The sequence below is a fragment of the Microcaecilia unicolor genome, chromosome 2, assembly GCF_901765095.1.
Source record: "Microcaecilia unicolor chromosome 2, aMicUni1.1, whole genome shotgun sequence".
Taxonomy (NCBI): Eukaryota; Metazoa; Chordata; class Amphibia; order Gymnophiona; family Siphonopidae; genus Microcaecilia; species Microcaecilia unicolor.
Genome location: NC_044032.1, coordinates 447259823 through 447285032, shown reverse-complemented (window position 1 = coordinate 447285032; position 25210 = coordinate 447259823). Strand labels below are relative to the sequence as shown.

Genomic DNA, 25210 nt, shown 5'->3' with positions numbered 1-25210 from the left:
TCTGAAAAGTTGGCTCCTATGTCCCTGGAACTGTGAGTTAGTCACTAACTCTCCATTGCCCCATGTACAAAATAATACTTATACATAATATGTAATCTGCTTTGGATTGAACCAGAAGATGGTATGTCAAGTTTGTTTATATTACATGTTCTATTTTTTTTTGTTTGCTTATTGCTTAAAAAAAAAAAAAAATCAGCATTCATATGAAACATATAGCCATATCCATTTACACTGGATAAAAATGTTAAAAGCCTTATAAGTCCACTAGCCAAGTTCCTTTAATTACTTTTTTGGTAACGGTTGCATTGGATTCCAGAACAAAAATAATAAATCTATATCCATTTCCACCTGTACAGCGCTGCGTAACCCTAGTAGCGCTTTAGAAATGTTAAGTAGTAGTAGTAGAACTGGGGCTAGCCATATTCATGGGATAACGCAGGTCCTCTGTGAACGGGTGAGCAGCTGGTGCGAACAGTGAAACCTGCCTAAGTAGCTTGGCACAGAACTGCAGAAATGGGAAAATGCCAAGGCAGTAACCTCAAGAGACGAAAGCATTCTACCTTTCCTTCAGGGTTCACTCGCTTCCACCCCTCCACCCTTTCAGGCTCAGGCAGGCACTCACATACTCTTCCTGCCCCCCACCCCTCCCCTTCTTCCTGAGGTCTCTGCACGGTTTGTTTAAGGCTGCAGAAAGGGAGGAGCCTATTGGCCAAGGTTTGCAGGGAAAAACTTTTGCTGTAACTAGAGGGAGTTTGCGGCAGGAAAAGAAGAGAGGGCGACCGGACTCAAGAGAGAAGGGGTGAGGGTGATATTCACTCACCGATGTCAGCTGTAAGCAAGCAAACTTCACAGGGAACCATGAGCGCCGTCAATCTGGAGAAATACAATTTGTCTTTGCTGACGGCCAAGGAGGATATTCTGAACATCAAATCGTCCACGAACTGGTAAGAGAGAGAGGAAACGGGGGTAGCAGATGCTGTTTTTGAAGGGGTGGGGGGTGTGAATGAGAACGCTTTTCTGTGAAACTTCTGCAAACCGTTGCCTGGCAGGAGTGGCTGCCAGCTTTTCCTTGCAGTTTGTCCCTGGCGACCCGCTGCAGCCAGTTGGCAGCACAGTCAGCCTAGAGGCGAAGGGTGCAACGACTGAGCGAGCGGGGGACACGGAACCCCGAGGCTGGCGTGGGGGGACACTAATAAAAAGAAAGGGGGGAGGGGCGCTGTCTGTGGAATATCGAATGAATGAATCCCAGGTGATTTGGGCTCATTTATTTATTAACTCTTTCCGCTCTTTGCAAGGGCGCCTGCGGGTGCTGCGCCTGGCTGCAGCGCACATTACGTTTCTGCACGGGCAAGAGTTCCATACTGAGCATAAAGGTGGCACGGGGAAGTGTTGTTGCTGTTGCATTAAAAAAAAAAAAAAAGGGAACTTTTCTGGAATGTGAAACAAGTTGAATCAATAGACTAAAGTAGAGTTTGGGAGCCAGGTGCATTTTTACAGTTTTTCTTCTTTTTCTTATAGACCTGGGGGCGGGGTGCATCCGGTACTTAAACACCCCCCAGTAGTACTGAGTTACATTGTGTCCAGGGAAAAGCCATTTGTGTTCAGTTTAGCAGCACCAGGTGGCTTGTGAAGTTGGCTGCTATGCCAACAAAAAAAATGTTGCAATATATCATGAGCTCTGGAGACCACCCAGCTCCCTTCTTTAAATGTTAAGAGCCACAGCTGAAGACGGAACCTGTGTGGTCCTCGGCTTGATGCACTACAAGGGTTTTATTGTCGGACCTACTATAACGGGTAGCACAACCTGTTAAAGATTTCAGTGTTCTGCAGCACTGCTCTGACTGCTAGAAGTTCGCTCTAAAAACAGTGGGATACAGGTCTGAAAATGTGAAAAATAGTGAGTGAGGGGGGGGGGGGGGCAGTTGAGTTTGACAAAAGCTACCTTATATTACTGAAGACACAGCAGTGACACAAGTAGTGTGTGAGGCTGGCTGGGGTATGATGGTACAGCTGGAATTTTGGACTCTTGATCAAAACTACCTGTTCAATCACAAAGCATACAGTCCCAGCCAGAACAAAGTGCATCTTTCAGTGAAGGGGGAGTGAGAGGGGGGAGTTCCTCTTGATTTGGAAAGATTGATGTAGGCAGTGGCAGTGCACCCCCCTCCCCCATACACCTTGCCACCTGGAAGAAACGGTTTTGAGCAGACAAGTCTTGAGTCTCCAGATTCAGCTCTTCCTGCAGGAGTCGCCACTCACCCCAGCAACTGAAGCAGGAACATAGGCTGGGGTAGAATTTAGGGCTTACAACCCTTCCAGTCTCAGCCTTTACCTCACTACATAGAGTAATGATGGAGGATCAGGATATAATAGCTCAGGATGTGGAAATGTAATGCTTGAAGGTTTCAAGACTTAAGGTTGCATTTTGCTTTAACATTTCCTGCATTTCACTTGGTCACCTTTTAAAACACTCATCTTTTCTTGCCTTGCTTTGCCAAAGTTTTGAATTTTCCCTCTGTTATGACTGGCAAGCGCAGGCGTACAGAACCCTGGTGCCGTTCTGATTCAGAAGCTCTACTTGCATGTATAATTCATATGTACATTGTGGTGTTGTGAACTGCGTTTCTGTAAACGCATTGATGGTCTGGGGGGGGGGGGGGGGAAGAAAAATGGAGAGTGTGAATCTCATCTCCGTGGCAGCTTTTGCAATCCACAGGCAGCTGCAGATGGCACCAAGCCAACAGCTGGGCAGTGTTGCTTCTTGGATTCTGGGTGGTGTGGCATCCATTGGTGGAACCCCCGAGAGAGAGAGAGAGAGAGAGAGAAATTATGTAATCAGGGGGGAGCAAAGCCCACTGCCAGGGACAAACCTCTGCCTAATGCAGAGAGCTAGATGGCTGCAAGCTCCGTTTTTTTAAGGATCCAGTCCTAGTGTTACACTGCTACATTCATGAGCGTGTAGACCTGTTTGTTTTTCTCAGGACACTTAAAACTACAAGTCTATGCATGCAATGGTGAGGGGGGGGGGGTTGGGAGGCCGGATTATAAGGGGTACATAAAATGCCCCTGTTATCCCTTTCCCTGCTTCAAAGAGTCTTTTGAACATAAACGTGTATGCTGAGAATCTACTGATTTAGTAAATGTACACTGAAACTTTTGATCCATCTTGGCAACTTACACTTTACTCCAGTGATGTCCGTCATTGGAGAGAATGAGGTGAACAAATTGGAAATTCTAAAGTGACATGGTGGTCTGTTTCCAGTGGACAGGTGTCCTCATCTCATCCACGCTAGCTGTCTCAGCAAATAGGTCATAGACTGAATCAGGCTGGAAACTGCATTTTTTTTCTTACCCATCCTGCTAGAGTGGACTAGAAGCTCAGTGATGGAAAAGTGTAGGGCGACATGGGCTAACGCTGTTTGCAGAGTGGAGGAGTAGCTTAATGGTTAGAGCAGTTCACTGAGACCAAGGAAAGCCAGGGTCACATCCCACTGTGGTTCCTTGTGGTCTTAGGCAGTCACATCACTCTTCATTGCCCTAGATGCAAGTTTAAATTGTAAGCTGTAGATTCAAATACAGTACTCTGGACTTGTCTGCAAGAAGTGTGACTTCACCTATATCACGGTATATCAAGTCCCTTTTACTTCCCCTATGAGAGAGAGAGGATGGGTGAAAGCAGGGGAAGCACATATGTGATTCTCAGAGACTGTGAGTGCACATGTGTGTTTTGGCCCTCTGAATGTTACAAAATATGGCCCCTGATAGAAAAAAGTTGGACAACTCTGCTATAGACTATGTGGTTGAGAATAACCAATCCTTATCAAGCTAAAGACAAGTAGGTGACTAGAGCTCCTGAACTATACAAGAAATCCTGTTCTCTCACCCTTAGAGGTCTGCAGCTTCAGCGTCAGGTGATTTAAATTGGTTCCTCTTCAGGGCTCTCACTGTACAAGGTGAACTCTCTGGTTAGTACTGGGTATACTCTGACACGTCCCTGCACGGCACAGGTAGCTGGATTCTCAGTCGTCATCTCTTGGATTCTTCCTTGTACTACACATTGTACAGAAACATACAGGTTATAGGTGATTTACAAGTCGGTCCCTCTCCTAAGAGAGATGCGTATGCCACCAGGTCTTCTCTTCTGGTCCAAACTGTCTACCAAGCCTGGTGTTGGCTGTGCCCCAGTGGTTCACAGGTGACTATTCTGGACAAATCAGATACTGTAGCCATCTGTCTAGCAGCTGATATACAGTCACAAGTAACAAGCTCCGCAGTTGGTCCCTTATCAGGACTGGTACAGGATACCTCGCTAACGAGGTAGCTAATGAGGATTACCTCATTCCGGTGTTTCTGTTAATAAATAGAAATAAAACAAAACAGAGAAAAGAAAATAAGATGATACCTTTTTTATTGGACTAAATACACTTTTTAATCGGATTTCAAAGGTAACTCTTCTGATCTGTTACCTTCGATAGCTAATCAAAAGATGTATTAAGTTAGTCCAATAAGAAAGGTATCATTTTCTTTTCTATATTTTGTTTTATTTTTAGTTATTACCTTTTAAAAGTGGACTAACGTGGCTACCACATTACTTTGTATTTCCGTGAAACTCTCTCCTCCACAGCTTCACATGAGGGCCAGTGCAGGTGGACCACGTGTCCTTGGATGATGTCAGCTAGCACAGTACTTCCAGGAAGTTGTGCAGAATCCGTGATTGTATTGTTCAAAAAAAGATGATTCACGGCCTTCCCAGGCCTCAGGCCTAACCAAAGGTAAGATACAGGGGATACCCCTATAAAGCCCTCCAGGGATAGGAAAGTATCTACTGTAACTCATAGGATCTCCTATGTAACTCATAGGATTCTGTTGCATTCTTAGGGGTATTGAACGCTTTATTCCCCGACAAGTCAACCCAAAGCTGTGTAAATCATATAATATAAAATATATTAGTACAGCATAGCATGAAACATACAGAGTACTGGGGTTACAATGGGGAAAGATGTTAGGCAAAAGCTTGAAACAAGGAATAAAGCCAAGGGGCAACAATCTTTGTTACTGTAAGAGAAAACAGAAAAACTGAATGGAGGATGGGAGAAAAGAAATAGGATAATGAGTTTAGTGACCCGGAGGATCAGAAGAAATTGTCCTGGCTGTCTCAAGGAAAAAGGTATTCTGCTGTCCCTGGAAGAAAGGAGGAATCTAAGCAAATACAAACAGAAGTATAGACTCAAAGGGACTTAACATGAAAGACAAAGACACAAGGCATAGGGATGAATGCATTAGCATTGCTTGAGGAGGTACCGGCACTATTGAAATTGAAAGCAGACCAGGTAATGGGTACTGATGGAGAGCGTCCCAGACCACTGAAGGTACCGAGGAGAGGTCAGGAGAGGGCCCTGGGTGCCAACCTGAGGGGGTACTGGAGGAGGGACTGGAAGATCAAAACCAAAAAGGAGCAGGGGACCTTTGGGATATAGTGTGAGTTGGGCAGGTGCAAAATGTAAACACTGGTCCTCAGGTGCTGGACACTGATGTTACCCTACTGCTGAAAGAGGAGATAAGAGGCAAACATTGAAATACTTAGCAGGGTTCAATAAAATGCCACAAAGGAGCATTTTCCATAGAATGAAAATCTCAAAGGCAAAGACATGATGAGAGGGACACTCAAAGAAAACAAGTTATTTTTTGTAAATTAAATATTATGGGGGGTTAGAAACATGTTGACGCTTAGGGGGCAGTTCCATAATATAGGTGTTAAATTTAATGCACCCGTTATCTCGTAAATGTTTAGAATAATGGCAGGTATATATTAATATATACATGTACACGTATAGCTGCCAAACCCCTGCCTGAGTGCTTTCTGTAAATAACCGCTTACATAGCACAGATTTTCAAGGGGGGGGGGGACCGTATGTGGTGCTTGGGCCAGGTTCAGAATTACATGAATAACTAACTAATAGAATACTGTAAATTACTTAGGTTCTAACTCACCAGCTCTATGACTGTACTTAAGCACATATGTACCTAGTTAGGTTAATATTGTAGACAGGAAAGTAGACACCTGTGTTCCTTTATAGTAGTGGTCTCCAACCTTTTTCATGCAAAGGGTCGTAAAGTGGACATCAGAGAGCTTTGAGGGCCACCAAAAGATTTCAGGCTTACACATTTAACTTTTAATGCTAGTATTGATTCTACGACACTTCAAGGATATATTTTGCTGATGTACTAAGTGAAAGTATCTACTATAATAAAACTCACCCTCAACGTTCTGAGGACACTGATGTCAGTGAAGCCAAGCCCTGACTTCCTTCAAAAAGGTTCGAAGGTTCGTGGTGGTGAAGCCACCAAAATCGCTCCGGGCCCCGCCCTCGAGGGCGGAGCAATGGCAGAACAACGAAGGGGTTGGCAGGGAGGGAGGCGGGAGGGTGGGAAATCGCTCCGGGCCCCGGCCTCGCATCAAACGTCATGACGTTGGGGGCGGAGCAATCTCAGAACAACGAAGGGGTTGGCCGGGGGGGGGGGGTGTTGGCGACGAAAACCTTGCCAGCGCCCATTTCATTTGCTCAGAAACGGGCCTCTTTTACTAGTATCAAATAAAGGAACCACAATGCAGGGTAAACTAGCAGGTAGGACGTTGAAAGAGAAGCTAGGGCCAGTATGTTTTATTTGTACCTCTGCCCTCCTCCACCTCAGGCACAAACAACCTTCGATCCTGAATAAAATCAATAGTATACAGCCTAGATTGAGGCTACTGTGAGAACTCACAAAAACATTTTCTTTAAATCTATCCTCTTACATATGTCTACAAAAACCCTCTTAAACCCCTCCCAATCCCCCATTCCCCCTCTCTCCTACCTAACCACCCCTCCCTACTTACCCAATGGTGCAACCACCCAACAATTATTTGTTCAGAATTTATGCTGGCTATGGATAAGAATATTCCAAAATGGTTTCCCAGATGGATTGAAATGTAGTCCACCAGGAAGAATCACACCCCCCACTCCCCTTTTTTCAAAAAGAAGTAAAGTAAACATCAAGTCATGCCATTTGTGACAAACTAGGTGCATGGGTACTCCTTCACAGGAGCCAAATTGCTCACTTCACAAGCAAGGTTGCTTTAGCTAAGAATAATTCCTTTCCGTTCAGAGAGTTGGTGCATAGATATCTACTTCTAAAATGTAGACTTAAAAGATGGAGAGTCAGTGCATCATAACCCAAACTTTGTGGAAACCCCACCAGGTGCCTCCAAACATGACCTAGGGTTGTCCCAGGAGCATGACTTAAGACATCCCCCATCTGTCGCCAGGAGGGCCTTGTAGGTCCTCCAGGGTGGCATATGCACTTGAAGTAAAAATTTGTATTCTGGCTCTCGAAATTCAGTATTGACCTGAGATCTGGAGAATACCAAGAATGTAACAGTGGAGTTTATCCAGTTCAGCTGTACAGGAGAGGTCAGTCCCCCAAGCTTCAGCCTTTTCCCTAACTGCTGTTTAAGAGCAATGTGCTAACAGTGGTAAGGAAGACTTTTGGATTGCATGCTCTGGTTCTGTGTAGCTCTTAATAGAGGGAACATGGAATTCATCCTCGGTATGGAAAGTAAGATATTTAGGAGTCGGGAGACTAAGGGGCCATTTTACTAAGCTACAGTAAAATTTGCAGTTGTAGCAGCTTAACACGGGACTTTACTGCATATTAGGTGCAATTTTACATGGCACCTAGTGGAAGTGTACCCAGTATTTTCCTATTTAGGTCCTGCGTTAATGTTCCCATTACTACTACTACTACTTACTACCACTACTTAACATTTCTAAAGCGCTACTAGGGTTACGCAGCGCTGTACAATTTAACATAGAAGGACAATCCCTGCTCAAAGAGCTTACAATCTAAAGGACACGTGAACAGTCAGACCGATAGGGGCAGACAAATTGGGGCAGTCTGGAATTCCTGAGAGGAAGAGTTAGGTGCCGAACGCAGCATTGAAGAGGTGGGCTTTAAGCAAAGACTTGCAGATGGGTAGGGAGGGGGCTTGGCGTAAGGACTCGGGAAAGTTGTTTCAAGCATAGGGTGAGGCGAGGCAGAACGAGCGGAGCCTGGAGTTGGCGGTGGTGGAGAAGGGTACTGAGAGGAGGGATTTGTCCTGTGAACGTCGGTTTCAGGCGGGAACGTAAGAGGAGATGAGGGTAGAGAGGTAGTGAGGGGCAGCAGACTGAGCCGGGGGTCATGTAACTAGTTAGCATTAGCGTATAGTACCTGCCAGCAGTCAATTTGGAAGCACTTAGTGCTTCCTATTTAGGAGGCAGTAAGTGGTTCCATGTTAACTGTTTGTTAGCTAATTAATGCGCAATAAGTTTATATTTATATTTATTTAGAAACTTGGTATCTCACTCATACTGGACCCGAGAGGTTTACAATATAAAACAAAATGCAAGAAAGAAAATGAACTCCATATATCAATAGGACAGATCTACTACAAGCAGGGGCATACTCACAGGTGAGCCTGGGCCCACCCAGTTGAGGTGAGGCCCTTCCAGCAGCAGTGCACATCTGACAGCCGGCATGGGAGAAGCAAACTGGGCGCCTGCGGTCCTGCATTTCGCTCTCCCCTTCTTTTAATGAGTTTTTCAAAAGTGCAGCGGCAGCGATTCCTACACGCTGCCTGTGGCTGACCTGGAAGCCTTCTCTCTGCCATGTCCGCCCCCCCCCTCCCCGATGCAACTTCCAATCCATGCAGCTGAAAGAAGGCTTCAGGGTTAGCAACTGGCAGCACGTAGGAATTCTTGCCACTGCCCTTTTGAGGAGAGAAGCTTGTTAATGTAGACAGCGGGAGATCCAGACCAGGGATGTTAGGAAAGGGAGGGAGGGAGAGATGCTGCAAAGGGGGGCAGAGGAGCAAGAGATACTTCATAGATGGAGACACTGCAATGGGGGGGGGAGAGGGGCAAGAGAGGAAGGCGTACTGCATGGGGAGGAGAGGGGCAAGAGAGGGAGACAGTGCACGGGGTAGAGGGGCAAGAGAGGGAGACGTACTGCACGAGGGGGGAGAGGGAGACGTATTGCATGGGAGGGAGAGGGGCAAGAGAGGGATACATACTGCACGGGGGGAGAGAGGGGCAAGAGAGGGAAACGTACTGCACAGGGGGAGAGAGGGGGACGATGCATGGGCGAGAGAAGGAAAGATGCTGCACGAGGGATATAGGGGAGAGAGAGAGAAAGTTGTTGTATATGGCAGTGGAGGGGTAAGAGGGAGAGATACTGCATGAGGGGAAAGAGAGGTTGGAGTGGACTTAGGGTGCAAGGGAGAGGGGTAGAAAGACAAAGTGAGAGAGAGATGGTGGACAATGGAAGTGAGGGAGGAGAGAAGGTAGGAGAGCTGTTGGACTTAGCAGTGGAGGGGACAGAGGGAGTGATGCATGGGGGGGGGGGGGATGTTGGATCCAGAGTGCAAGAGAGAGTGAGAAATAGTGGACAATGGGAGAGATGCACAGGAAGGGGAGGGGAGAAAGAGGCAAATGTTGGGTCCAGGGGTAAAGGGGATTGAAGGAGAGATGCTTGGTAATGGAAGGGAGGGAAGAGAGGGAGAAGTGCTGGACCTTGGGAGAAGGAGGTGGGGGAAGGAAGAGAAAAGGCATAGGAAGATGCTGAGGGGTAGAGTGGAAGATATTAGGCTACGAGGGTGGGGAGGAGAGAAAGAGGAAGCAGATGCTGAGCTAGAAGGTTAGAGGGAGGAAGATGCTGAGAACGGTGGAACCATGTGGGAGAGGTGGGGGAATGAATGGAAGGAGGATAGTGATTATAAGGGGTAGGAATATGTTAATGGGGAGTAGATTAAAGATGAAATGGAATGGAAGGCTGGGAAGGAGTGAGATGGGAGAGCTAATGGGTGAGCGTAGGAGATAGAATATGATAGGTAGCTGAAAAGTATAAAGAAGGATGAGGGTGAGAGAGGCAGTAAAGAAAAAAAAAAGAGAGGAAAGAGCTAAAAAGGAAATACCAATATATCAGAGGCAGGTGTATTTAGGGAATAGAACAAGACAGGAGAGAGCAGAAAAGACAAATGGACAGCAACCGCTTGAAGGAGAATTAGCAGAGGGCAGAAAGGAAAGCAGAAAAGAGAAACTGGAACCAACATGATGGAAAAAAATGTCCAGAAAACAAAGGTAGACACAAGCATTTTATTTTTAATTTATTAACTGAAATATGTTAGCTTTGGGAAATGTACATAGCGGATGTCTTTGTACTGTGTTCAGTAGAAAAGGAAATGCATTTCCCTTTTTATTTCTCCAGTGTTACAGTACATGCTGTTTAACTTCTTAGGGTTCCCAGTTCAATTTTTGTCTACATATTTTGATTTCTAATTTGTGATCCCTTGTTCTGTATTTGGTGAGGGTGTATTGATGAGATAGTCCTGGCAGGTGGGGAGATCAGAGGGGAGGCAGGAAGGAGAGAGGATCCAAGTGGCCCCGCCTTTATTTTCTGACCTGGACCCTTGCATGTCTAACACCAGTCCTGAGCCGTGCTGTAGTTGGTGAGGATCCGCAAGCATCACCAGCTGAGGACCTCCTCCAAAGATGGCCACAATTCTTTTCTACCAAACTCTGCAATTGGTGACAGTATCCTCGAGCCACCATCAGTAAGCATGCATGAGGTGCTGGCATCGGTGGCTCATGGATGTTTCTGCTATCTGCCAAACTTGGTAAAATGAAGTTCTGGCCACCTTCAGAGGAAGTCTTCAGCTGACAGACCTTTGGGATCCTCATTAACTAAAGTATTTATATTTTGAGTTGGGAGGTGCTGGGGAAGAGGTGGAGAGTGGGGGGGGGGGGGGGGGGGGGGGGGGGGGGGGGGGAAGGGTTGTGGCTGACAGAAAGTTTTGTGGCCACTCAGTTTGAGCTCAGGCCCACCCAAAATTGGCTGTCTGGCTACGCCACTGACTACAAGCACACAAGATCAACATTCAGTCTTTGCGTATTGCAGGAACTAGGTTAGTGAGCCCTTGGGCCACTGCCGAGGAGCAGCAGTGGCAGGCAAACCACCCCACACCAGGAACCAGAAAGAACTCAGATAGGAACAGCAAGACTTCACCTGCACTAGCCGCCCTTCCCCAGGAGTTGAGCCCCTGGCTGCAGGCGGCCGACAGGACTTACAGGACAGGGTAGGAACTGGAAGCTGCAAGCAGCCACTAAAACAGGGAACAAACACTGACAAACACGAGACAGAACTGAAAGCTGCCAGGCAGCCACTGAACAAGAAACACAAACAAACAAACACTAAACACAAAAGACAAACAAGGAACAAGTCTAGGAAACAAACACAAACCCTAAGCTAAACTACACAGAGACTAACTAGCATCAGACAAGGAACTAGAATAAAAACCAAGCTAGGCAGAAGAGCAATAAGCACCAACAAACCAGGGCCTTAGGCGATGCAAAGGTAAAGCAGAGAGTTTCCAAATGGCTAATAAGCCCAGCAGCAGCTGAGATTCAGCTGCAGCAATCATCAGGCAGCTACGGGTGCTGTGCAGGCTCAAACAAGACAAGCAAGTCTGGCAGGCCGGAAGATCCGGACTGGACTAGGCTGAAGTCTGGAACGGGAAACAGCACACAGACAATCCAATGCAGCCACCAGGCGTGGCCACCAGGGGGCGAGATGACTGAGAGCCTGAAACCAGGGCACAACCGTGACAAGGCATTACAATCTCTCCACCCACCGGGCTACAGCTAAAAGCTTGCTTGAAGAAATAAGTTTTCAGTAACACTTTTTTTTTAATTTAAGTGAAGTCTTTATTGAGCATTGAAAACAAAGAAGCAAACAAATCAGGGTACAGAGTAAAGACCCCCCCACAGCATAAATAGCACCCCCAATGCAACACATTAATTTGTAATGCTCATAAATGCATACAAAGTGACAACTTTTTGTTTTGTGTGACAAACCCCCTCCAGCCCTAACCCCCCCTCCAGCCAATATCCAAATCAACTTCCTACCCAACCTCACAAACCCCCTCCCCCTAACCCTCCCCCCTACTTTGACCAACTTAACCCTACTAACAGGAAATGTGTCTGAATTGTTCAAAACGTCCTCTGCTGAGAGATCCATTTCAAATTTTTGTATAGGTTCTATATGTACTCCAGGTAGTCATGAAGGACTAAAGTGGCACCCTTGGGGGAATGCTTTATTTTATTTGTTTTGGTTCTTATGTCCCACATAATCCGAATACCAGTTATTCAGCTCTGTGTGGCTTGCAACATTTAAGTAAATGATACAAATACTGATGTAAAGATCGATCTGTTAGAGCAACTTAGCTAGAGTACATAGGCTTTTACAGAAATACGACAATTCAATGAATACATACTTATTTCAGGAATTTTTCAAAGAGAAAAGTCTTCAGAATATTAAATAGTTAGAGATTCATTTAAATTTAACTGGTAAATCATTTCACCATTTAGTGCCTATGTTTGCATAATATAGACTTGAAATCAATGTTTTTATAGTTAGGATATGAAGTATAGGTATTTTCTGGATTTTACAGATGTATTTCGAGCTGGTAAATCAATTAAATCCAACATGTATCCCAAACCATGTATTATTTTGTAAATAAATGTGCAGGTTTTGAAGATTATTCTAGCTTTGATTGGAAGCCAGTGTAGTTTAGAAAGTAGGGAGAAGCTCTGTCAAATTTTTGAAGTTCTCAACACAAGTCTTGCAGCTGTGTCTTTTTTTTTATTTTTTATTAAAGATTCTTTATTCCCTAGGTAATAAGCATTGCAGTAGACCAGTTGTGGTAAGACCAATGCTTGCACAGTTGTTCGGGAAGAAATTGGATAGGAAAAAGGATCCAATTCTTTTTAATTTCCATAATGATCTGAAGATCTTGGATACCATGGTGTTAACTTGGTCTTCTCCTAATTGTTGATCTTTAGTTGTAGTAATGCAGAAAGCTTGTCTATACATTATCCCCCAGATTCTATATAGGTTGCCCAAAGCAGATCTGTGCATAATTAGTTAATGAGCTGTTTACAATCAATAATTGGTGTTAATTGGCACTCATTTGGGTTTACATGCAACTCAAAAGGGGGACTGAGCGGGTCACGTGCATTCCCAGAAAGTAGCCACAATGCTATAAAAATAGGTTCATTTTACATGTCCAACTGTCATTAGTTGTGTGCCAGAATTTCCATGAGGTTTCAGCAGGCATAAGTTTCAGACCCAAAGTTAGGCACGAGATCCACTTTAAGCTAGTATTCTGCAGAGGGTGCTTTGTGTAGAGCGTCCTTTACAGAATACTATCTCGGCACAGATCTTCCTAGTTCTTAACTTTGGGCATCATTTACTGAATTCTGTCCTATGTGTGGGCTTGCTCAGACACTGGTGGACTTTAGAATAGTGTCTATTGGGGCAATTCTACAACTTGGTGCCTCCATTTAGGCACCCCACTGGTGCACAGTGAAAGCCTCTTTTATAATGGCACGTGACGACCAGGATTCCGTTATAGATCGTCTAACATTTTATGAGCCTGTAGTTACGTCATTCATAGAGCTGACCTAAGAGCGAGTGCATAAATGGAGCAGGGATGCAAGTACCTTACAGTATTCTATAAGTTACCTGCATAACTGGGAGCTTGCCCATGCCCCATTCATGACACCCCACGTGTATGCCCACCTTGCAAATACATGCTACAAGTATTTGCAGAATAGCTCTTAGGCACCCTGCTGGCACTTTCGTGAGTAAGTGACCACTTCCAGGCAGGGGCATCCCTAGGCAAGATGCCACCCCCCTTCCTGGCCATGGTCTGGCATCTCCTTCCTTCCTTCCTTCACCCCCTTCCCTGAGTTTATCTTCTTTTCCCATTTTCTAAAAGGTGGCGATGGCGGCAGCAATTTCCATGCGTTGCCCTGCCACTGGCACCGGCCTCTTCTCTACCATGGCCCGCCTCTGAAGAAACAGGAAGTTACATCAGAGAGGCGGACCACAGTGAAGGGAAAAGGCCGGTGCCAGCTGCAGGGTAGCGTATGGGAATCGCTGCTACTGCCGCCACTTTTTAAAACAAGGGAAAAGAAGTAAACTTAGGGAAGGGGACGGAAGAAGGAATGGGGGGGGGGGGGGGAGAAGAGTGCCACCTGAGGCCTCCATTGTTTCCATGCATAAGTGCTAGTATTCTAGGCATTTAAAAGCACAAGGGGCATGCAAACACTGGCCCCTAGAATATAGCAGTGCCCTTCATATGCAGACTTCCCTCTTTTTGTTAGAGAAAGTAGTTAAACAGAAGAGATGTGCCTCTTGGATATGATAGATGATTAACCTTGAATAATCCTGTTAGTGAAGAAGTCTTGTCTGATAGCTAAAAAATGCATTCTAATCCACTGGCTAGAAAAGTCTCCCCCAACATTTGGAGAGCAGAGATGCATGATTTGCTATGGATGGAAAAATGATTAGCTGTGAGGGCCCGTCTGAAACATAGGACACCCTTCATTACATCATTGACTCCAAAGCTAAGGATTAAGCTGGTGAAGACTTAAAGCTGAAAGAATGTCTAATCTTGATTTTATTGGAATGTTCCTGTATGAAAATCCCAAGACCTCATGGTTAGAGGTATGGAGGGATAATTGAAAAATATCATGGAAGCTTTCTGCAGCTGTAATGCAAGTTTGAAGTTTGTGCCCTTGACTTAATAACCGGTTTATAAATAAAATACTTCTCCACTGAGACAATAGTGTATGCTCTAATACGTTACAGCCGAAATAGTGGCACAGACCCAAAGGGTGTAATTTGATCTAAGCTCTTCTGTGTGAAATGCCTTTTTTATACTCGGAGAAAAAGACTTCTATCACATTGTGCAACCACATACCCACATAAAACATTCATATATGGGAATTGTGTACCCTACTTGTCAGCAGTCTGCATGAGGCATTAGAATAGGAGTTCTCAACCCAGCACTGGGGACACACAGAGCCAATCAGGTTTTCAGGATAGGGTATCCTGAAAACCTGACTGATCAGTTGTGTCCCGAGGGCTGCGTTGAGAACCTCCTGCATTAGAAGTATTTCTATACTGGGACAGACTAATGGTCCAGCTAGCCCAGTATGCTGCTTCCAACAGTGACCAGTTCAGGTCACAAGATCTGGCAGAATCCCAAACAGTAGCACCATTCCATGCTGCTGACCTCAGGGATAAGTAGTGGCTTCCCCATGTTCTATCTTAATAGCAAACTATGGACTTTTCCAAACCTTTTGAACCCAGAAACGCTAACTGCTTTTACCACATCCTTTGGCAACGAGTTCCAGAGCTTAACTATTTGTTGAGTGAAAAAATATTTCCTCCTGTTTGTTTTAAAAGGGAGCATAGACCGAATGGAGCAGAAGAGGAGTTGTGATGTAAGTGCATAATTGTATAATATATATATATATGTACATATTAGACTCCACACACATATTTTTCAGCTTTGGAGGCTTTGTAAATGGGCATGTCAGCATTTGTACACTGTTGATGTGGGATCTGTGAGCCTAATTTAGAAAGGCATAAAAACACCCAGGTTGCCTTTATAAAATATACTAAAAATAGCACTTAGTTGGACTTCTTAGAGAGTGTCCTGCTATAGAATCGAGCTCAAAGGGACTAGTTTTCAAAATGCTGCTGAGCAGCAAGATAGCGGCTCTGTTTTGGCCATCTGAGTTTAAAGTAGTTTTTGAGTATCAGTCTAGCCAGCTGGGTTTTTGTGGAAAGTTCACCTCAACCTGGATGGCTAAACAATTTAAGCCAGTTATGACATCTAGCACTGAAACTCAGCTGATGAAAAAGGCGAGTCCAGGAGGGCTAGCCAAGTTAAAATGAGACTTGAGGGGGGGGGGGGGGGGGGGGGGGGGGGGGGGTGGGGGGGGGGGGGGGGTGGAGGGGGTTGCACTGAGTCATAAGACTAAAGAAATGGGAGAAAATCTGGCTTGCTTTGACGTGGCACAAACATGGGATATTTTCCTGGTGGGGCTTGATGGAAAATTGTGCCCTTCTTTAACATTTAAGGATTCCATTGTTTGTGCCCTTGGGGAGGGGCAGTTTTAGTTTCGCGCATACCTTGATAGGCATGAACATTCCTAAGCCAGGGCATGTGGAGTATGATCTCAGTCTCTCAAATTTATTGCTAACCACTTGCCGTAAAACTTGCAGTGTGCCAAAGACAGCTTCCTTCTGGAGTTCCTAAGATGCAACCTATAGGCAACTTATCTGTGATGAACGTATGGATTAAGCTTGCACGAGCCCCAGGGGGAAGGGGGTTGCCTGTGTCTATTAAAAGTCAAATATAAAAAAAGGAGGTATAAGTAAGGGGGATTTTGGGTGACGTTAAGTGTTGGAAGTTTAGTCCTGCAACACAGTGGGTGGGCTGATGTTTAGTTTTAATGTTAAATGCTGAGGTTATGCTTGTGCATCTTTACATATGATCGGTCCTGGTGTTGCCATTTGGAAGAGTTGTTTAAAAAAAAAGAAAAAGACCTCTGAAAAGTTATTAAAAAAAAAAAAAAAAAGGAGTGCCGCTCTAACACTAGGGAATTGAGTGGGTAACGCTATAAGGAGCCGCAAGTACGTGGATAAATGCGGGATTCTAGTCGTATATGTGTGAATGTGTCAAGTATGACTTCGATGGCGTGTACTTTGCAGGGCATACACTTATGTACTTGATAGAATATACTACAATTTACGTGTGCTCTTCCCCAATCTAGGCACAAGCATTTTACACCAAGCTATGGCTAGTGTAAGTGCTCCCACATATTTAATCGGTAGGCACCTACTTTACTTAATAGAATTGGCCCTAAATAGGTACATTTTTGGCTCCTAAAATGAGGTATCCTCTATAGAACTGTCTCTTAATGACTCTGGGATCACCCAGGATACCAAAAGATTTTGAACTTTCAGTTCATTTATGAAAATCGTACAGTTCCCTCCATCAAGAACTTCCTTAAAATCTAGCAGGGCGCTTCTTCCATTCCAAACCAGTCCAGAGCGAAGAACCAGAAACTAAAACGAGGTCACAGCAAACCTTCATCAGCACAGGATGGTACAAAAGGGATATAAAAGAGAGCTGGGCTCACTCTGGACTGGGTTGTGTCATTTTACAACAAAAACATGAGCCTCTTCTTGTTTCTCTGCCTCTTCTATTCCAGCCTGCTTCATCTCTCTCTCTCTCTCTCTCCTCATCTCTCTCCTCTCTCTCTCCTCTCTCTCATTGCCTTTCTCCATCCTTTACTTTCTATTCCTCCATTTCTTATATTTTTCTATATTCTTTTCCATCAGTGGCAGTCTGTCAGCCCTTCATTGCTCTTTTTTTCTCTCCTTTTCTTTGTTCTCCAGAGATGACAAAGCTCTAGTATTAATTGCAGGTGTGAGGGAGTGGTAGGAATCAGTTATATAACTGCCACGTTATATACTTTGGCAGCTTTCCATCAAACCTCTGTTGAATCAGATGTTATTAACAAGTGCTTACAATAAATATTTATAACTGTTCTAACCTCAGTCTCTTCCTTGACTATGGCAGTCCTTCCAGATAATTCTTAGTAAACATTAGTGGCTTGTTCAGGATTGGAAGAGCACTAAACCTCTCCCTTTGGGCCAAATGCACGATGATGGAGAGGCATTTAGGGGTAAATTCAATACATGGCACCAAAATGAGAAGTAGGGGTGGACCAAGAACCTCCAGGAGACAAATGTAGATGTAGAATATTTATTAAACAAAGCACCTCATATAAAAAGGACCTGACAGTGTTTTGGCGGGAAGTCGCCTGCCTCAGGGGTCACATACACTGGTGGAACACAATAATGTGTATTAAACAAGGCTCTGAGTAAGCGGCAGTCAAATGGAATAACAGGTCTTCACTAGTAATAGCTGCAGGCATACAATAGAGGTAGTGTTTGCAAATTTACCTCATGCATATTCATTGTGGATATCCTGAAAACCTGACTGGCTAGGTGTGTCCCGAGGACTGGGCGGAGAACGCCTAATTTAAGCCAATAATCAGCTGTTAACTCAAATTGACAGCCAGTTATTAATAAAGATGGTGCTTGCAATTGAACTTCTTCTATAACTTGGGTGCACAGCTTTTCACACTAAGGGGTTCTTTTAACTAAAGAATAGAGAATGTTATCTGCAGCAAGGCCCATAGGAATAAAATGGTTCCTACGGCAGATAACATGAGCTAAGCTTGAGTAAAGGACCCTCTAGTGTAAACTTGGGCGCCCGGTTTTATAGATTTAGGGGATAATGGGATATACCTAGAAACTTAGGGAAAACAAATATTCCTTTGGGTCACACAGAATGATTGGCTTTCTCTTCAGATGCAGTAGACTGGTGGGACACCTTCCTACATATATAGTGACATAGTAGATGGTCCATCTAGTCTGCCCACAAGATAATCTTGTAAGGTATGACGTGCAACTACTTGATCTTGACGTGCCCTTGCTGTTTTCAGGGCACAGACCGTAGACGTCTGCCCAGCACTGGCTTTGCTTCTCAGTTACTGGTTTTGCTATCTAATACATAGTAACATAGTAGATGACGGCAGAAAAAAGATCTGCACAGTCCTAATCACCTCTGAGCTTGTTTGTTTCCATGCATTCTCTGTAGGATTCCTTTGTGTGTTCCTGAAGTGTATTTAAAAATCACGGAAAATCGTCTATTTGCACAATTTTCTAAGCAAAATGTAACTTTGCGAGAATCGCTACTGAGCTGATTTCCGTGATTTTTCAGCTCATCGGCCATTTGAATATGTTCTGCATTTACATTACAAATGTACAATTTATGCACAGAAAACATGCAGTTTCACAGTAAGATTCAGAGCCCATTATGTACAGAACGCAGAAACTGGACTTGAGACGCCCAGGTCGGGACATGCTCAAGTCTGGCAGGATTTCACAAAGGATGTGCCAATGCAGAGCCTTTCTTAAAATACCTGCAGGATTGCACATGGATTTGTTGGTACAGGCAGCTGGGAGCAGCCATTTACAAATATACATGTTGAAAAACTGAAGGGCATGAATCCGGCAGCTGCCACACGGAAGTGTTGGCATTTACACCTGAAAGTGGTGATTTTGTCGCTGTCTTATTTTACACCCTTAAGTGCCATTTTAGCTTGGTTTCATTTTGGAGGCAGAAATAAACAACAGGGGATGAAGGAGAATTGCTCCCTTAATCCGTTGTGTACTTGGGTTGAAATAAGCATTTAAAAAAAAAAAAAAAAAAAACCTATGCATGCCTTTTTGCTGGCGTAAAGCCCAGTGTGGAAGTTTTTCACTATGTGTATGTACATGTTAGTCCGCTCAAGCAATGCCCAGACCATGCCCCCTTGAAATTTCTACATGGTGTGAATGTTCCTGTGTAAATAGTGGCTTTCTGAAATCGGTATTTGTACCTGTATACAATACACAGGTGTGATAGGTCTATTACACATGGATATGTTCCTAAAGCAGTGGCTAATGTTCAGGTTTCCACACATTGTGTTTGCAAAAGCCAATTATATGATAGTACATCAGCTAATATCCAGCTGAGGGTGAGTCGGTTAATCCACCCCAATAACTGGAATACCAGTGTTGTGATATATTTGTGCAATGGGCTGAATGTGACTAACTAGTGCAGCAGTGCTGATTCGTGAGTGATTGTGCAGCAGAGGCTTCAGCAAGAGCAAATGGATTTAGCAGTAAAAAAGCTGAATGTGTCGAATAGCACCTCAGTGGTTGGTTAAGAGGATAGGTTTTGTGCGTGCTTTTCCTGTGTGGTTACTAGGAAATTTTTAAATCAAAAGTGTGCATGCACATTTTCTGGGCTATTGTCTAAGCAAATGTGCAAACCCCTCTATGACCCCCCCACACAGCAATACCTCTGCTCAGTTAGGGTAAAGATACCCACACATGCAGCTGGACACTCATATAGGATGTGCAGTGCTAGGAGTACCTGTTTGAGTGCAGAAAGCCCTACTTTACATGCAGAATTGACTTTTAATATTGCTCTCCGAGCATGGCTGGATGGCATGGTGCCTCAGTTGAAAAGTAAATATGGCAGACAAGAATGATTAATTTTTCCATTTATTATGAAATCTGACTTCGGCATCGCAGTCCTGAAAGGTTCATTGTGCTGTCCTTGTGAGTGACCACATACAAATGTTGACGTGCTGTTTGGACTACATGGGCTGTGGCGATGTGACAGCAGAAGCAGTGTAATCAGGTTTTACTGTGTTTCAAGTATACTTGGTTGCCTGAAAGCAGGAATAAGCCCAGGGACCGTGTTGCTCTCCAGTTTTATAAGGCGATAGTGAGTCTGTATCTGGAGGATAATGTACACAGTTTTGGATTTCTACTTTAAAAAGAGATTCACAAGATCTGGAAAAGAACAACCAGAAAGTTTACTATGAGGCATATTTTCAAAGCACTTAGACTTACAGAGTTACATAGAAACCTATGGAACTTTGTAAGTGCTTTGAAAATGAGCCTCTATATGAATAAAGATTAACTCCTGGCATTCTATATAGGTTACCAAACGTCGGGTGCGGATCCCATATCTGTGCGCAAACTAATTAGTTAATGAGCTGTTAAGTCAATAATTGGTGTTAATTGGCACTAATTTGGGTTTTACATACGAAACTGCCCTGCATGCCTAAATTTTATAATGTGCAACTGGAAAGGTGGTATGGTCATGGGAGGGGGGCATTGGTGTTCTCAAGAATTAGCTGTGATGTTATAGAATAAGGTCACTTATGTGCCCAAATGCCATTAGCTGCGCGCACAGCATTTCCACCAGGTTTCAGCAGGTGCAAGTGCCGCACCCAAAGTTAAGCATGAGATCTGCGCTAAGCTATATTCTGTAAGGGGCATTCCGTGTAGTATGCCCTTTACCGATCACTAGTTTAGCGCGGATCTTCCCAGCACCTATCTTTGAGTGCCGTTTATAGAATTGCCCTTTAACGGGGCGGTTTGTAAGTGGGGGCCTCCATTTAGGCACCCTGATGCCATATGGTGTGAGAATCAGTTTCTATAACCGCAGCTGGGCTCCTGGATTCCATTATGGAATACCAGCATAACCCAGCGTCAGCATGCCGAATATTTATTTGGCGGTTCACAGCCAAAACACACAAACTCCTAATCAACAAGTCTTCCACTAATAACAGAGCCAACATTATTACATGTTGGGAAAGGCCTGTACAAATAAATGGGTCTTTAATGCCTTCTTAAATTAATGTGCCCACAGTTACACCAGTAATAGACCAGGTATAACTATGGTTGCATAAATGTAGCAAGGGGGGGGGGGGGGTAACTTAAAATAACAAACCCTTGCTGCATTTATGGTCAGTGCAATGAGCTGAGATCCTGGGGAACTGGGTTTGATTATCACTGCAGCTCCTTGTGACCCTGGGCAAGTCACTTAACCCTCCATTACCTGAGGTACAAAAATCCATTTTAGATTATGAGCCCACTAGGGACAGAGAAAGTACCTGCATATAATGTGTACACATCTGCTATAGAAATGATAAGCAGTAACAGTAGAAAGTTCTGTGCATAAGTGAAAGCCCTGCCCATTGCCTGTCCATGCTCCACCCATGATATGTCTCCCTTGCATTTACACACTATGCTGCTTATGTGGGCTATTGCTAATAGCTCTTGGGTATCCTGTTAGCACAGGGGTGGGCAACCTGTGCCTTTGGGCTTCATGCAGCCCGCCACTGAATTTTATGTGACCTGTGAGACATGGATAGTATAGGTGTCGAATGGGGGGGGGCACAGGTGCCATGACACCCCCCCCCCCAAAAAAAAATTTCCTTTCTCACCCATGAGGTATTTTAATTCTTACTTCTCTCCTCCAGGGTGGCAAATCTGCAATCAGCATAAGAGGCACTGTGAGGCCAACTGGCGTGGGGCATTGAGCTTCTCCACATGCTGAAGGCCTACCAGCTTCTGCCCCTCTGAAACAGGAAGTTCAGACGGCGCCAGAGCTTGCAGACCTTAAGCTTGTACAGATGCTAGGGGCAGATTGACACAGTGACCTGGGCCCCCAGACAGTAAAGGTCATTGCCCCTCCCCCATCCCATCCCAGATTTCAACTAATAACCATGGCAGTACCTGTCGGTGTCCCATGGGCGACCCAGAGAGAAGAAAACAGTCACAGAGCCAGCCAAGCAAGCACTCTGCATAGCTCAGCAGGCCCTGCGTCCCTCTTACACAAATTTGGGGGTGGGACTAGGCTGTGTAACCATTTTTCTCTGAGGACAAGCAGGCTGCTTGTTCTCACGACTGGGTTGACGTCACGGCAGCCCCCACCAACACGGAACAAAACTTCGCGGGCGGTCCCGCACGCAGGGCACTCCCACCGCGCATGCGCGGCCGTCTTCCCGCCAGTGCATGACCGTTCCCGCTCAGTCTTTTTTTTTCCGCGCTGGAGAGGAGCCGTGTCATCTCTCTCTCTGTCAGCCCCGGAAACCAGATCGCGCTTTTCGCCGCGAATTTTCTCTTTTCTCCTTTTCTTTTCGTTGTTCTCCGTTTTTTTCTATTTAGTTAAAAAAAACCAAAAAACGCTGAACTTTGTTTTTCCCTCGTCTCTTAGCGGGGTGTCGCGTTGCGGCCTTGTGGCCGCGCGGTCGATTTATTTTCGAGGTGTGAATTTTAACCGCCACCATCGACGACTTTGACTTCGCCGACGCGATTTTCCGTCGATGTCCTCAAAGGGTCCGAGTGGATTTAAAAAGTGTGGGTCGGTGCGGCAGGCATATCTCGCAGACCGACACTCACGCTTGGTGCCTCCAGTGCCTCGGGCCGGAGCACGATACCAGTCGTGTACTTTGTGTCTCGTCTCCGAAACGGACACAGGTAGCGAGGCAAGTTCTTCGGGACCGTCTTTTTGAACTGGCGCCGGCCCCTCGACGTCGACTTCGAGGCATCGGTATCGACGGCCAGTTCTTCGGTACCGTATCGATGTCGCCAGAAATTGGCACCGACAGCATCGACCCCAGGAGCACAGGTCCCGTCGGCCTGCCGGTCCTCCGGTGAAGGCAGGGGTGAGAGGCCGCGTGGGCAATCGGCCCCGGTCACTCCCTCTACCCAGGGCCCTCGGACCGAACCCTGTCGGACCCGATCCCTCGGGCTGAGGGGGATCGACTTCCCTCCTCGTCTGTCCCACCAACGCCGATGACGGGCACCGCAAAAAGGCGAAGAAGCAACCGTCATCGGTCGCCCACGACGCATCCCCCCGCGCGCCAGGGAAGAGTCGCGCCGAGGAAGCGGCAGCGTCGAGAGGAGAGGTCCCCCTCCTGTAGTAGAGGTACCACCGCGCCGGGTGCCAGCACTTCGGTGCAGTCTCCTGGACCCGAACAGCTTCCGCACGCACACCTCTACCGGCCCCCTCGCCTTTCCGGACAGCAGGCCTGGACGAGTGCCTCAGAGCCATCCTTCCGGGGATCCTGGAAGGGCTGATGGCGCCAGACTGTTGCCGGCGCCGGGGGTGCTTGCGCCCTCGGCGCCGTTGATGGGGTGGCGCTGGCGTGGCTCTAGCCCAGTGCCGAGGCCTTCGACGCCAACGCCGCTTGCAGCGCCGGTCTCGCCGCCACGCAGGGTGGAGTCCCCATCGCGTCGATGGAGGGAGCTTCATCCCCGCCGGCGCGGGAGTCCACCGCTCGGACGACGGCACCGAGCCGGGCCCGGTTGAGGACTGAGCTGCATGAGCTCGTGTCCTGACACCGGAGGAAGAGGCCTCGTGGGGGAGGAGGAGGACCCCAGATATTTCTCCTCAGAGGAGTCTGTGCCTTCTCCTCCGACCCCACTCCTTCACCAGAGAGGAAACTCTCCCCACCTTGCCATCCTTCGTCAGGGACATGTCTATTTGCATTCCTTTCCTGTGGTCTCTGTGGATGAGCCGAGGGCTGAGATGCTCGAGGTCCTCGACTATCCATCACCACCTAGAGAGTCCTCCACGGTGCCGTTCACAATGTCCTCAAAGAGACACTGCTGCGGAACTGGCTGAGACCATTATCTAATCCCACATCCCCAAGAAAGCAGAGTCCCAATACAGAATCCACTCGGACCCAGAGTTAATGCGGCCCCAATTGCCTCGTTGACTCGGTGGTAGTGGACTCCTGCTCTCAAGAGGGGCACGGAGTTCGAGGGATACCGCCTCAGCGCCCCCGGGGCGGGAGTCTCGCACTCTGGACTCGTTTGGGAGGAAGGCCTACCAATCTTCCATGCTCGTGACCGCATCCAGTCTTACCAGCTCTACACCGAGCATCCACATGCAGATATGTGAAGCAACTGGCGGACCTGGTCGACAAGCTCCCTCCGGAGCAGTCCAGGCCCTTTCAGGAGGTGGTCAGGCAGCTGAAGGCGTGCAGAAAGTTCCTGTCCAGGGGTATCTATGACACCTGTGACGTGGCATCTCGTGCTGCGGCCCAAGGTATAGTGATGCGCAGGCTCTCAGTGGCTGCGTGCCTCTGACCTGGACAACCGCACCCAGCAGAGACTGGCCGACGTCCCTTGCGGGTGGATAATATTTTTGGTGAGAAGGTCGAGCAGCTGGTGGACCAACTGCATCAGCGGGAAACCGCCCTCGACAAGCTCTCCCACCGGGCGCCTTCAGCATCCACCTCAGCAGGTGGACGTTTTTTCCGGCCCGGCAGGCTGCGCCCTACGCCTTTAACAAGCGTAGGTACACCCAGCCGGCCCGAAGGCCTCGTCAGGCACAGGGACAGTCCCAGCGCGCTTGTTCTCGTCAACAGCGTGCACCTAAGCAGCCCCCTGCGCCTCCACAGCAAAAGCCGGGGACGGGCTTTGACTGGATCCATGGGAACATAGCCGCCCTCAAAGTGTCCGTACTGGACGATCTGCCGGTCGGGGGGAGGTAAAATTTTTTCACCAAAAGTGGCCTCTCATAACCTCCGACCAGTGGGTTTCTCCAAATAGTGCGGTGCGGATACGCCCTAAATTTGGCCTCCCTTCCACCAAATTGTCCTCCGGGAGCTCAATCCTTCAGCTCCCATCACAAGCAGGTACTTGCAGAGGAACTCTCCGCCCTTCTCAGCGCCAATGCGGTCGAGCCCGTACCACCCGGGCAGGAAGGGCAGGGATTCTATTCCAGGTACTTCCTTGTGGAAAAGAAAACAGGGGGGATGCGCCCCATCCTAGACCTGAGAGGCCTGAACAAATTCCTGGTCAAAGAAAAGTTCAGGATGCTTTCCTTGGGCACCCTTCTGCCAATGAT

At 46.5% G+C, this 25210-nt stretch overlaps 1 protein-coding gene across 2 annotated transcripts in view; it reads left to right on the top strand.

Annotated features, from left to right (window-relative positions):
* Positions 1 to 678: 678 nt before the first annotated feature.
* Positions 679 to 25210, top strand: part of LOC115461225 (drebrin-like protein A) — a 212628-nt gene continuing 188096 nt past the window's right edge. For both annotated transcript variants that reach the window (XR_003940673.1, XM_030190909.1), the window contains exon 1: positions 679 to 944. Coding sequence is in view for 1 of the 2 variants with exons in the window: in XM_030190909.1 (XP_030046769.1) it covers positions 823 to 944 (122 nt within the window). In the remaining variant the exon portion in view is untranslated. The remainder of the gene's footprint in view (positions 945 to 25210) is intronic.